The 14,633-nt window shown below is 52.4% G+C and overlaps 1 protein-coding gene across 3 annotated transcripts in view; it reads right to left on the reverse strand.

Moving 5' to 3' along the window:
- The window catches only part of LOC104258862 (sodium- and chloride-dependent GABA transporter 2), a 41,403-nt gene that overhangs the window by 19,174 nt on the left and 7,596 nt on the right, over positions 1–14,633 (reverse strand). Inside the window, exons 1-7 of one of the 3 annotated variants that reach the window (XM_059817228.1) lie at positions 13,947–13,981; positions 13,776–13,844; positions 11,983–12,201; positions 7,255–7,389; positions 6,077–6,217; positions 5,383–5,467; positions 2,256–2,388 (exon numbers count right to left, since the gene is read on the reverse strand). In XM_059817228.1, the coding sequence (XP_059673211.1) occupies positions 2,256–2,388; positions 5,383–5,467; positions 6,077–6,217; positions 7,255–7,389; positions 11,983–12,201; positions 13,776–13,844; positions 13,947–13,962 (798 nt within the window). In that variant the 5' untranslated portion in view covers positions 13,963–13,981. Of the gene's footprint in view, positions 1–2,255; positions 2,389–5,382; positions 5,468–6,076; positions 6,218–7,254; positions 7,390–11,982; positions 12,202–13,775; positions 13,845–13,946; positions 13,982–14,633 lie in introns of those variants that run through there. The other 2 variants (XM_059817226.1, XM_059817227.1) reach the window with 2 other exon arrangements.

Raw genomic sequence — 14,633 nt, forward strand, 5'->3', positions numbered from 1 at the left:
ACAGGGGCTGGTGAAAAACACTTCCTTGCTGGGGCTCATGATTGCCTGAGATGTGAGCAGATCCATCCCTCTCCCTCTGAATCTGCATCCTGAACATTGAAGGAACCCGGGGACAGCATCCTTCAACACAGGCAAACACCATCATTCATTTCATTCTCAATTTTTCAAGGAGTCTCTGATATAGAGCTTTTCAGTGACAGTTAATCAAACCTGTAGGTCCCGTGAGTTTAACAATCATCCCTGTATTTACCACGCAACCAAATTCTTCCTTCAGGAAATGACAGGATGCAAAATCTAATCTTTCTCAGCTCATGAAAGCAAGATTAAAAACAAAAATCATAAACTCAACACATTGCTTTTGAACCCTTACGCACGTTCTTCCAGGATGCCAGGTTGCGCATTCTTGATTCTTGGCTGGATCTCTAAATAACATCAGTTTTAGGAGCTCAGAACACAAACTGGTAGTTGTCTGGCATACGATTTGCATTCAGATTTTGGTAACATCTTATGTGCTTTACAGCCTGCACGCACTAGCGTGTTAAGCTTTTCACTCAAGAGCCCCTCACATGTGCACTGAGACCAGAGGCCTGAATTTGGAGAATGTTTTGCAGGATTAAGAGTGCCAAACTTCTATGTAACAACAGGAACATCTGGATTCAATGAGATATTACTCAGTGCTTGGCTCAGACCCAATCTTTTTATTTCTCGGGCATTGTTAGCACTAACTACATCACTAGGAACCTTGCCGGGATCAGTGTGATCGTTCTGTCACATGCTGGTCAACAACATCCAGGGTTTTATTTGAATCTGATCCACATGCCTCGGCAAAGTGGTTCCATCTGTGACAACCTCCTGCATCTGCGAGCGCTCCTCAGGGACAGGCAGTCCCCCCATTGGAGGTTGCGAACCACTGCCGCTGTTCCAAGTGGGATAATTTCAGCTCATGGTGTTTGTCCCTCCGCAGGCAAATCCCCAGAACTAAGGTACATGTCTTCCCCAGTGGGACTGTGTTCCCACAGACATCATTTTAACTGGATTATTAAATATGCAGAGGGTTGATAAACCTATGGACACTGTTGCTTCACTGGAAGATGGTTTCTGTTTTCAAGAAGATTTCACAGTCACTAGTCCTTTTTGCTAAAAAGCACTTGCATTTAACCTAGAACTTGTATCTAAAATAGATTGAATTTGTTCTCAGCACTTCCCACACTATGTTTGCTGTATCTCCGTGTCATATTTGCTGTTATTAGACTGCCTCTGCCTTCTTTCACCAGGCCACCACAGCAAGCAGTTGCTCTTTTCTTCTAATTTTACTCCATGGAAACCAGGAAACATCATCTCAGTAAGCTGCTTGATTTCCCTGTCATGTTTCATAATCCCAGACCATTCTGGAAGCCGGAGAAACTGCTAACATCCAGGCCATCAACTTGATGGAAATAGATGCAGCTAAAATTTGTACCCCATCACACATGATGTCTTATTCAAAGCATGCAGAAAAGACACCATTTAGATAACATACTAAACCTTTTCATTTCCATCTATTCTTGCTGGCTCCAGACAAAGCTGTCTGGGAATGGGTCAGTAGCAGAAACTAAGTAATGGGGTCAGTGCAAATGACAGTGGCACACTGCAACAGAGGGAGCATGGGATGGAGCTGGACAGTCACACCAACCCTTCCCAGAAGCATTCAAAGAAATACCTCTGTGGTGACTAGTGTGGGGAAGAAAAGAGACCTTTATTGCCTGGGAATGCAAGCAACTGTAGGAAGAGCTGGGATGAACAAAAAGAAAAAAAGAAGATCCCCATGGTGATGAGGCAGAGAGGGCTTTAAGGCCATCAGGTTTACCTTTGTTACTATCTAATCAATTTGAAGATTTTCCAGCTGCACTTGCCAGCAGAGGCAAAAAGATGCTGCTTGCTCACACTGTGGTGGGAGGGAAGGGAACATGCAACCACCCCATAAATAGGAAGACTGCAGGGTCTCCTGGGCCTGTGGATGAAGAGGGACCAGATGGGGATATACATCTTGGAAATTAATGCTTTGAGACGTCTCAGTGCTCCCATCCTTTCCTACCCAAAACACAGAGCCTGGCTCATGCTCCTGCTACAAGTTGAGCCCCACAGGCTCCTGCCAACTTAATCAGAAGGTGGTTCCCAGGGGATCCCTAGGACCTCTCTGAACTTACAAAAGGTGGGTAGATAAAGCGCTCCAGCTATGATCAAGGGAAAAGGCTTGATCTGAACCAAGGACTCACCTTGCCTGTGGACTTGACCCCTTTCCAAATGCAGAAGTAACAGATGATCCACGCCAGCAAGAGACACAGAGCCAGCTCCCAGCGCAGGCTGCCCAGGTGCTGGATGCCATCAGAAATCTTTAGCACTCTTCTCCTGCATTGGGGCGAAGCAAAGGAACATCCAAGTGTCACTGATGTTGGCCACCAACGTTCCCAACACCACGCTAATTCTCACCACACCTCCACAGCACCTGATGGCTTTGAGGAGAAGAGCTGTCTTACTAACAAGGCCCAGGTCTGAGGCCCTCAGAGGAATCAAGCAGTGCTTCCCTCTTAAAAGTACTACCAGCCTGGCAGATCACACATGGACACTTGCTTCTACACTCACTCCAGTGCTGGCCTGTTGGGCCAAGACATATCTTCTCCTGTCCTCCTCCGACCCTCATCTGCCCCGTCCTCTACGGTAAGAGCTCTCTCTCTGCAAGAATATGCAGCACTTTGCACACACAGGCTCTTCCCAGGCCTTTTTCATGCACGTTACAAAGTCCATCTACATTTCTGACATGGTTCAAACCTCAAAGTGAATGGTACATTGCACTTACCATGCAGAATCCGTCAGGACCACCCAAGAAGTAATGCTGTCCAACCCATTCTCCACAGCACAATTCTGTCTTTAGGAGCATCTACGTATTTCACCTCAGGACCCAGAGCAGCATAACATCCCATACCATGACTAAGACCCAACCAAGACTGCAATAATCCCCATTGCACAGACAGAAGAGGCCACCTTGGGCATCCTCTTTCAGCCAGTGTGGAGATAGGATCCTGGGCTTGATGGACCTTGGTTCAGCTAAGGTCTTACAGTCTCACCCTGGCCATATAGCAGCTTTCCATGTCATGTGTATTGCAAATCTTCCTCATCACTTGCAGAAGTAAGGACTCACCTTCCTCCATCTCCTACACCACACAGATGGATCTCAGCATGAAACACCATGGTGCTGTCCCAAAACCCAAAGCCTGAGGCAGGCAGAGAGGCACATGCACTACCCTGGAGCCCAGCAGCAATGCCCGCCCTGCTGCAAAAGACAGCCATTATCCCAAAATAAAGATCACACTCCTGGAGAACCACAGTCTAAGACACACTGCCTCCTTTCCTGCTCCACAGCCTCGCAGCGGATTGAGATGATGAGAGGGGGCTCAGAAAAATCATGCTGCTCTGCCAGATACTTTTTGACATGTTGCTCTTTGCCTGCTTCTAAGGACGTGGACTCTGTAACCAGTGAAGAAAGGGTGCCAGCCGACTGTAACTAACTCGGCACTGTACTTCAGCCAGAAGGGTTCTCAGAAACGTGCCATCAGTCCACTGGCAGGTCAGCGCTTCTCGAGGAAACAGTGGCCTACTACTTCCCCACCCAAAGAGGGCAGAAACAGATGTCGCATCAGAAGCAAGGGACAGTGGAAATTTCCAGTCCTGTGTGTTTATTCCCCAGTAACACAGACATGGTCACAGCAGTGATGGGAACATCACCTTTCCCAGCAGCCAGCCTCAAGAAGAGCAGTCTAAGGCAGGCCACCATCTAATCACGTGTGAGCAGCAGGCAGAGGGAAAGTGCAGGCTCAGAGAGCACACAGGAGACAAAGAAAATTTAAAAACTTAAGAACTTTGATGTTCAAAAACAGCATGCCTGTGCTGAGTCGGGAATGCCCTGGAGGTACTGTGCACTCCGCGTGTTGACAGCATCCAGCAGTGCTGCTGGGGGCAGGGAGGGCAGAGCCCTCCATCCATCTAAACCCACAAGAGAAATTCACAGTGGCAGCAGAGGGGTAACTTGCACGGTCTATTAGCCAGGGCTTAGTGCTCAACGAGGCCTGTTTTCCCAGGAGATGCTGAGGAGCATCAGAGATACCAAGCCAACAGGCCTATGCCTTCATGCCAGAAATAAAGCTGCTCTGTACCTCAGGGTAACTAACACAAAGGGAGAAAACAATGAAAATATTAGGAAGAAAATTTCAGCGTGAAGTAAGCTGACCCTAGCACTTCATTTCAATTGTGGTGAGCTTCTCTCCTCAGGACAGCTTACATATTAGTCACTCTAAAGTGAAAACATCACCTCTTTTTCTATTTTTAAGATGAAGTCTAGCCCACATATAAAAGTCACCACCCACCATGCCAGAGCCTCCTGGGAACATGCTGGTATCACACAGTAGCACGGATTCAAAGGAAAGAGATCACCTACTGCATCACCGGCATGGACTCCTGCAGTACATCACAGAGCTTTAAGGTCGCCTCTTCAACAGCTGGACACACTACAGCTTGCAAAACATGCAGACAAAAACCCATTGCAGAGCTCCTGCTTTGTGGATCACCACAGATTTCATCCCACTCCCACCTATACTCTTGGCATCTGTGTCCTGAGCATAGTTACACTGGATGCAGCCACCAGGCAGATCGACTGCATGGGGCAGACTGCTCCGAACAGAACAAGAGCAATGGATAATCCAGCAGATATATAAACTGTAGGGTAATGGCCACTATACCCTGAGGGAGTGCCACTAATTTTGTTGAGGTTTGCACCCTAGGTAAGTCTGAACCAAAGCTTCGGGATGGGGAACATGCAGCCAATTCACATATGTTGCAGGAGGAAACAACTGTATAAGGAAGTTCACATCTGGCAATGAAGAACAAGGGAGGAGGCAGGGAGAGGAGCAGCACAAATGGAGAAAAGGAGAGTGCAACAGCAGAGGAGGAATAGGGGAGAAAAGGACAATAAACAAAATATCAAGGACCAGAGGAGGCAAAGCATCAGTGAGGTAAGGTCTTGCACAGTCAGCTAGCCATCACCAAGGTCAATGAGACCAAGAAGCCCAAAAGGTCCACAGGGACAGGAATATGGCATCAGAGAAGAACAAAGTCAGATGACTCTGAGTCATGCCAGCACAGCTCCAGACAAACACCACGAGCCCAGCGATGTTACCCTTGACTGATGGTGCTGCCCCTGAGAGCCTTCACTCTGACCTGCTCAGCTTCCTCTCCTGTGTCCTCTTCTGGCAAGGATGGGTTAATAGGACATGCCACTGCAGGGTTTGTTCCTTGCCCAGGGAAGGTATGTCCCAGAGGAAAGGGGGTACAGGCCTGTCCTTTACTTACTCCCAGAACTCGATGACAGGGGAGGTGGCATTTTCGTTGGTCACATTGAGCGTTGTGTTCGCCTTCTGTAGCTCCATGCAGTTCCCTGTGGGAGAGGCCCAGGGAGAGAGGGAGCGTAAGCAGCAGTCGTTGGAGTACCGGAGGATCAAAAATCTCTCCCTTTCCACCCACAGTGTCAACACTCATTGACATTGACTGAGACAAATTTTGTATAGTCCCAAAGATGCACAAAAGGAGTCCCTCCAGCGTAAGGCTGGCAAGAAACCTAGGACAATTAAGATGATGGCATTTAGTTTTTCCTTCCAGTGGGCACGGTGAGCAGTCCCGACCAGCACTGGGTCTGTAGCTAACACACAGCACAGGATGACTGGAAGATGCCAAGAAGCAAGGTGCCCACATGGCTGGAGCCCAGAGCCGGAGCCACCAGGGAGGTCACCACTGCACAGCACTGGCCAGGTGCTGCAAGTGGTTGGGCAGTGCCAGCACTGGTGCTCTCTAGCAAAGACCCAGATCAGCTGAGCTCCTTCCCCAAAAAGTGCCAGCAGCACTGCAGTGACCCGGCACTCCCCACCCCTATGAACAGCGGTCCCACCCAAGCAGGGACAAGCCACTCTCCTGAGGTTTGGCCCTGAGCAGCAGCAGGTCTCCCTCAGCCAGGATCCAGTGGGGGATTGGGAGGGGGCTCCACACCCACCTGTGTTCCACTCGTGGTCACAGCTGCCCCAGGGGAGGTCGATGGTGAACGAACTGAAGAGATAAAACAAGGCCCAGGCCAGGACAATGATGTAGTAGAAGTTCAGCAGTATGACGATGACCTGTGAGGCGTAGCCAATTCCTGCAGAAAGCGAGCCCCGAAGGCAGGTGACCCACGCGCCGGGGGACAGACACAGGACTCCTCTTGGGAGGTGCTCACCCAGCATTTTCATCTGCTGCTCTGCATTTTGACCGTGCTGCCAGATGAATGCCAGTGCAGCAGCTGCCAGAGCCATCATCCCCTCCCTGAAGCCCACCGTGCCACATCATCGGGGGTCCAAGCAGGGGCCTCAGGGACCCCCTCTTCCTACCACCTCACCGCAGCCTTCCCTGGTGAAAGGGTAGCAATGGGAGGGAGTCTGGGCAGGGGATGGGCAGATTATGGTTGGAAAGTCACCAAAAGAGACAGAAACATAATGACAGTGCTCCACCTGCTAAATAGCACCTCTTCTACCAAAATTCACTGTTTATTTTGTTCACTCATCCCTTTTCACTTTTGTTTGGGAAGCTTTTGTTTTAACACCACATACCTTCTCTGGGAGGTGCTGGAGGAGCATGTGAAGGTTTTGGTACGTGGCGAAGAGGCAACTGAAACTTCCAGAGAAATCACAAAAAGTGGCTTGAGACTGGATGATTGTGCTGAAATCACACCAGAATTGGATCTGACAGCTAACAATTTATTTTAAGTCAGCTGATACCTCTCACCACTATGGTTTTAAACCATCTGCAAACTCTGACATATCTATCTGACATAGCATTGACTTAAAAAAAAAATAGTAGTATGTTCATAACCACCAGAAGTATCTTCACCATTTAGCTCTTGGAGGACAACCTTGATTGGGCGCAAAGCTCCTGGCCAGAGCCATGGCCATGAAGAAGGAAACCAGGATGCAACATAATGAAGGGAACCGTTTGGTGAGGAAGGCGATCAATTTTTGCAGCGTGATTTTGGAAAGGGGACAAGCGGTGGCCCTCCCAGGCTGGTATCCCCAGGGATGGGCAACAGATGTGTGGAGGTATGTAATGATCCAGGCTGTGGGGAGAGGCATCACCGCTCGTCCCCCCAGGGCCCCGCAGTCCCCCTGCCTTGCCATGCCCTCCTGGGCTCACCCCACTCACCTTCGAAGAGGGGACAGATCCTGCGCCAGGCCGTCACCCCTCCCTGGCTGGTGTACTGCCCCAGCGCCGTCTCCAGGAAGAAGACAGGGATCCCGCAGGTGAAGAGGAAGATGAGGTAGGGGATGAAGAAGGCACCTGGCAGATTCAAGCAGCAGATGACAGGAAAAATAAGCCCTGTGGGGTGACTGGGATCAAGCTGTCTCCAACCTGATACCGGGCAGATCCCTCGTGGGTGGGGAACAGCCTAGGAGGGATGGGGGCTGCAGGGGTGGGAAGACCACAGATGGGATGCCAGGAAAAAGGGATTTTCTTCGCGTTTCATCTCCCAGAGTGATGTGATTGCATGAAAAACTCAACACTTAGAAAAGATGGAGAGGAAAGGAAAGTTTCTTGCCTGACTTTTGTGCAGAAAAGGGTGAACCAAGTTCTCATTAGCTATATAGAAATACAGGAGAACACCCTGCTGTAAAACCATTGTGACTTTTAATCAAGTTGGTCATTCCTTTCACATTGATTATCCTGACTGAATAAGCTGACAAGCCCATGGATGACTGAGGAGCACATAGAGACTGACACCTTCACCCTGTCTGTGGGTTTGCTCAATCATTTGCTCACCAAAAAGCAGCAGACACGCAAATGAAAAGCAAGTAGTGCAGGAAAGAATGTACCACACGCCAGCAGCCAGGGCTGCCCTCCTGTTCAAGCCCTGTCATGAAACCAGGTGGGGACAGATAAAATGCATTAGGCTTTTGATTACCCCAGGCTAATGTTAAGTGCAGTAATGGCTTTTACTCCACAGAGCACAGGAGACAGCCCTACAAGATCCACATTCCCTGCTGCACTCAAGTGCCACTGAAGCTGCTCGAGCCCTGCTGCAAAGGCAAGGACACAGGGCAGGACGGGGAGCTGGAGTGGAAAGGGGTAGCCCCGAGTGGAGAGTGGCAGCTGGGCTGCGGCAGGCTCAGAGAGGCACGCAGGGTCGCAGGTGGCAACCCAGCCAGCCACTAACCGCATTTTCCCTGGATAGGCCTCTTCTGTGCCGGTGAGATGCTCACTGGCTCTGGGGTTGGGTAGGTGGGGGTGTACGGGAAATAACAATCCCGGTGCACAAGTAAACTCAAAAACCAAGAGATTTCATTAAGAAGCTTAGCTAGGATGCAGGGGCAGGGAGATGAAAGGGGGGCTTTAGGGACTGCCCAGAAGTCCCAGCCCACGCTTATCTCGGTAGGGTACAGAGCCACAGCCCTCCCCTTCTTGCAAAAAAATGCAATCAGCAAGATAGACAGGTAGAGCATCTTGGCAGCTCCCTGTGGGCAAACAGCAGCTGAAGGGATGCTGATACCTGGCAGCCCTGGGGGAACAACGAGCATTTGCCCACATGCTCTCCCTCTACCAGTAAATAGAAGTTGGTGAGAGCAAAGGGCAGGGGAAATGGTTCTATCAACACCATCCCCTCAACTCCCAGCTTGCATGCAATCGTATTATCACAAACGTGGAGCCTGTTTCCAAGGGAGATTATTCTCGTATAAAAGTTTGTATTTAACTAAACTGTAGCCAGGGGACCCCGGGGAGGTGTCTGAGGTGGCAGGTCGAGCTCTCCAGCCTGGGTTTCCCTTATTTGCAGCCTGTGGTCTGGCCTGTCACCTTCCTCAGCACCTCCGGTTATCTCAGATTTTAGGCAGGTTTCATGCTCTGGAAGTCTAACTGGAGGGTCCTGGCATGCGAGCTGTGAATTAAGGCAAAATTGTGGTGGGGTGAAGGAGGGATTTGCAGAGACACGTTTGGGCCAGGGGCTGTGATCTGCCCGGCTTCCCTCACCCCCAAGGTGGGGGGACAGGCGGGGAGGGACGGCCCCGACGCCAGCCCCACCGCTACTCCCCATCTCATTTCAGCTGGCAGCGGGCTGGCTGCTGCTTGCCCGCGCAGGCAGGAAAGGGCGGCAGACAGGGTGGCCTTCAAGGCAGAGCCGCCCTGCACAATGGCTCTGGTGAGGGGGGCAGCAGGGAGGGCGGCCCGTGGCGGGGGGCTGCGGCACAGAAGAGGGTCCGTCAGCGCAGCAAGCAGCCCCCCAGCACCGGCTGACGTCCCTCCGGCCCAGCCCCATCCGCCCTTCCCGCGGGTGAACCCCATTGAAGGCGAAGGGCAATATGCTGCCGCACATGTCTTCCACCATGGCCCCTTCCCCCTCCGCGTGTGCAGGGGCGGCAGTGGGCCCATGGGCCTGGCCGGTTTGGGGAGCGCTGGGGAGGGGGTGCGGCACCGGCAGCCACACCACCAGACAGGCTTCCCCAGTATTTCCCAACCGGCGGGGCCAGCCTGCCCAGGCAGGGCCTGACCCTGTCACGGGAGGCGAAAGCAAGAGCGAACAAGAGAAAAAGAACTTTTTTTGCTCTTCTTTTTTTTTTTTCCTCCACTATGTAGGACCTTGATATCAGACACGGAGCGCTAAATACTCACTACTCTTTCTTTGTTATGTGGAAATATCCCTGAAGAAAAGTGACCGGCTGCCTCTCTTTGCATAACTCAGATTTTGCAGATAGCTTTTTTGTGAAGAGCCTGATATTTAGGCAAGCCAAGCAAGAGCTGAGAGTTGTTATCACCACTGCCTACACACAATTCAGCTGCGGGAGAAAGAGTCATTCAGCGGGGCAGAGCTATTTCAGCTGGACAGTAATGTTGGCACAAGAGCTAATGGTTGTAGGCTAGCCAGAATTGACCTGGAGCTGGAAATTAAAGGTCCCTCACCTTTATTGAAGTACCAGAGAAGCAAGTGCCTGGACCAGCCTTCCCAAAGGAGTACAGGACAAAACCTCTGGCAGCTTTTAAAATTAATCTTGAGGCATTACAAGGGATTTGATACAGCACCAGCTGGGATAGGCTGGGCTCCACAAGGCAGGAGGGAGCCTCGAGTCCTCCACAGCCTCATCACACTGCCCTGTCACAGGAGAAGCCATATAGGAAACGCTTTCCTCTCCGCACGGGAGTCTCGTGCGCCATCTTTTCTCTAACCTCATAGGAAGGGGGCCAGAGATGAAAAATTTGCCTGAGACTTGGAACTCCTCATAGCCTCTGCCGCTTCACGGGGCTTTGCTTCAGGCCCATTTCTCAGGGGATAAAAGGCTGAGAAATCCCTTTGTGTCTTGCCTCTGCTGTCCAGCCACACACAGCAGCTCCCCTTTCCCCAGGGCCCTCCCTAAGCTCTCCCCTAGCACCCAAGGCAAGGGGTGCCAGGACAGGGTCCCAGGTCCCGCTCCCTCCGACAGGATGCCACCCGGGAAGGTTGCAGCAGTGGGGGCAGACACAGCTCAGCAAGCAGCCAAGAAATGATCCCCGTGGAAAAAGAAAACATGAAAAAATACTCCTTTTTCAACAGGGAAAGAAAATGCCTGACCACCTGGTGAAAAGAAACAAGCGCTGAGCAAAGCACGGCGTGAAAATAGCTAAACAGTGGTTAATCCTCTTTTGTGCCACTGGGATGAAAACAGTTTAGTGAGGCCCATGAGACTACCCCAAGCTCAAGCCAGGGGATTTCAGCCCCAGGTCCCCAGCACTCACTCCCCACCAGCTCCCAGCCAAGCACCATTTCCCCTCTTCCCTGCCCTTCTGGAAAGCCCAATTAGCAATTAATCACCAGACAGGGAAAGCAACTCCCTCTCTCCACATGCCACTGAGCCAAACTTGAGAAAAGTTTCAGGCTTTCATATTTTTTTTAAACAGTTTTCTCCCTTAAAAGGCAGCCACAAACTAAAAGCAGGCACACAAACACCTGTAAAAGCCCACGGCAACCCTACGCCCGCAAAAGTGAGCCCAGCTCTGCCGCCAAGCTCTGGGGCAGCCCTGCCTCGCAGGGGATCAGCCACCGGTCACTGCCGAGCACAGCCTGAGCAGCACCGATGTGCCAGCACTTTGCCAGTAACAGCAACTCCCCGCTCCCTCTCTCTCCATCAAGCACGTCCATCCATACACCTCATAGCCCTGCTGTGTGGCTCAGAGGCAGGGGTCCGCTCTCCCACGCACTCACAGCTCGGGCAGATGCCGGGGGGCACCGTGGGGTGCAGGAAGGGTGCTGTGCTTCTGCACCAAGGCCAGGAAAATCCCCTCACTCTGCCCTGTCCTTGCCACCTGGCTCGAGCACCCAGGGGACATCCCTCCATGGTCAGACCAGGATCTGTGGCTGAGAGCCCCTTGGAGGCCTCCTGAGACTCCAGGAAATGCTGCAGTTCCTCACAGCGCCTGCAAAGAGATCAGTGCCCCATGGCCTCCCACACCGCTCCCTGCTATGCTGCCGGGACCCACCGTCTTATTTGCACAGGGTGCCCAGTGCTCCTCAAGGAAGAGGTGCCTGGAGTGAGTCACGCTGCTCAGAGAGCCGAGCCCCCATCCTGCTCCTCCTGCCTGCCCCTGCAGATGGCCACCCACCCCACCAGCAGGACCAGGGCTCTGCACACCTCAGGGGAACATAGCTACAGCCACCAGAAACACTAGGATATTGCTGCTCGGTCACCCACATCCTACTGGGTCAAAACAACCCTGGCTCGTGGCCCGGATGGCGACACGATGCTGGCAAGTTGGCATCCTCTCTTCAGACTCATGACTTGGGCATTGCTGAGAAGCTGCTGCCAGGGGTGAGCAGGGTCAGACAGAGATGTTGTAGAGGCAGGAGGGACCGCAAAGGGACGCTGGTGACCAGGCGCTCCTGGGGCTGGCCGGGGCCAGGGCTGCACTTACCTCCACCGTTCTTGTAGCAGAGGTAGGGGAAGCGCCAGACATTTCCCAGGCCAATGATCTCCCCAGCCACAGAGAGGACGTACTCCAGCTTGTTGTTCCACTGCCCTCGCTCCAGGGTCTGGTCCTCCTCCTCCTCCTCCTTCTCCTTTTCCATGCCAGGGTGTGCAGGCACCGTTTCGCCATTGCTGACGGCGCCAGGGACTCTGTAATCCATCCCACCTTCAGAAGGAGATTCCTCTATTACATTCAGCACAAGCCACGCAACGAGGCAGAAATTTGGGCTATGGGAGGCAAGAGAGGGGAGAGAACATGCACGCGCACACACACACACGCACCCCCCACAAACCGTTCCTCTCTTTCTCCGTATACCAATTCCTGCTGGCAGCAAGGCGCTAAGAGCACGCATGCGCTTTCATTGCTTAGTCCAAAACTAGTCCTTAAAAGCCACTATCAAGGTTCCTTATTTTTAATTTACTCATCTCAAAACATTCCTGCTTCTGGAAGCCCATCCTTTAAGCACAGCATTACACAGAAGACCCAACAGCTCAGCCAGGCTGGAGCTCCCACCATGACAAATACTAGGAACAGACATAGGGCTGGAGAGGGGTGAGAGCAGGATCAAGTACTTGACAAGATATTTTATAAGGGTTTCTCTTCTCCCTTGTTGTTGCTTACCAAGGTCTGGTTTTACAGACCATGTAAGGAAAGCCACAGAAAGCACAGAAGTCATAGATGTGGGAAAAAGACAAACCAAAATAAGAGGGAAACAAGTTTCTGCTTTCGGTGGTGGCAACTGTTGCTGGCAATCTCTCAGGCTACGAGAAAAGGCGATTTTTCAGGATGGTGCTATCCTTCTACTAGCAGGAAATGAAAGGGTGCAGATGCCATGCCCCGCTGGGATCTCTCCTCTCCCAGGGTCTGCCCCTCCAAACATCTGCCTGTTGCCTGCACAGGCTCCCCACAGTACTGCTCTCGGGAAGCTTTGACACCCCGCAAGAGCTTCTCCCATCTCTAAACAGATCACTGCTAAGTAGAAGATTGGCACAGAGCAGGTGGCACCTCTCCCACTGTCACACCTTCCCCCAAAAACCTCCGAGAGGACACCTCTCCTCCCAGGAAAGCCAGGGCATAGCGTGACTGCTGGTGCACAGCTGGTGCCTCAGAGCACAGCGAGGTGACAGGCACAGGGTAGCATGGGTGGCACCAGCGCTGCTGCAGCCATTTAGGAGGCTCAGGGGGTGTTTGAGGCTGTTCCTTGTGGCCTGGATGCCCTCCTGGCCACCAAGCCCTGTGGGGCAAAGGGTGAAGACTGCAGTTCCCACCAATGCCCAGTGCCAAAGCCGGGATCACTGAGGACCTCGTGCCAAAGAAGGCACCTTCCTCCGGCCCTTGAACCCACTCGTGCCCTGCAGAGGCAGCTCCCCCAGCCCCAGCCTAATGCTGCCATTCATTCTCGCCTGCAATTCCCTTGCAAGGAGAGCAGGAAAAGGCACTGACAGCAAATGACACTCTCCCCTATCTGGGGAAAGAAAAAAAAAAAAGGCAAAGCAGCACTTTCAACCTCTCCCGTCCCCCTATGTAATCCCCTATAAAACACTCGGGGACACGAAGAGGAGCAAGAAACACTGGCAGGCGTTTGACAGCAGCCGAAGGAAGGACTGGGAGGACCCCTCCACGCTAGAAAATGATTAAACAGGCAGAAAGCGCACCATGACTTCTCATCCACAACAGACCCGGGTGGGTGCGGGGCGCGGGGGGAGCAAGGCAGAAGAAAACAGGGGCAGAGGTGTTACCTTGTGGACGGCGCTGTCGGGGCGCGAGCCGACGAAGTGAGACGCGAAAGCAGGACCGAAAGGTGCTGGCTATTTAAAGTGTGGAAAGAAAAAATTCAGCAGTGGTGTAATCCTAGACTTCGCCCAACCCACATTCCTTCCCCCACCCCCCAGGGCTGGACAAAAACCTACACATGACTGATTTCATGGCCAGTGCAAAGGGGCTCATTCCCCCCTGGCCTGCGAAAAGGGCTCACACCGCCTCTGCCAGTGCTCTCCCTCCCAGGCCAGGGGCTGCTTGACTCCCGCTCTTCATCTTCTCTCTGCCCAACGCTGTCCCAGGAGGTGCAGGAGAAAGGGGAGACCACCACACACAGGTGCCTTTGCAGCCCTGCCTGAGGGAGCCGAAGCCCTGAGACCTGCTGGGAAGAGGTAAGAGATGAAATACGCGTTCATGTTGAATTCCCATCACGGGGTCTCTCCTCGGCGGGGAGGACACAGGCACAGGGCAAGGTCCTGCATCACAGCCTGACCCGCAGTGCCCGAGGGGCAGCCGGGTTGTTCCACAGCTGGGAGCAGCGGCAGGCAGCAGAGCTCTGAGCTGGAAATAAACTCCGCTAAACTCTCTGCTGCTTCTTCCTAAGCGCCCAAAACAGCCTCATTCAGAAATTTGGCAGGTTACAAACTCTCTTCCTCATACACAGGGATCTTTGCCACTGGTCTTTCCCAGGAGCAGCACTGCCCATCCCAGGACATCACTGCAGAAGCCACAATGGGAGTGGGCAATCAAGCAGCAGATGAAAAATCACGCAGCAGGGAGAAAAACAGCCCCAGTTGTACATACCCAACACTGGGCTGCAAAATTTGCTGTGGCTGCTT

The sequence above is a fragment of the Gavia stellata genome, chromosome 4 (assembly GCF_030936135.1).
Source record: "Gavia stellata isolate bGavSte3 chromosome 4, bGavSte3.hap2, whole genome shotgun sequence".
NCBI classification, from domain to species: Eukaryota; Metazoa; Chordata; class Aves; order Gaviiformes; family Gaviidae; genus Gavia; species Gavia stellata.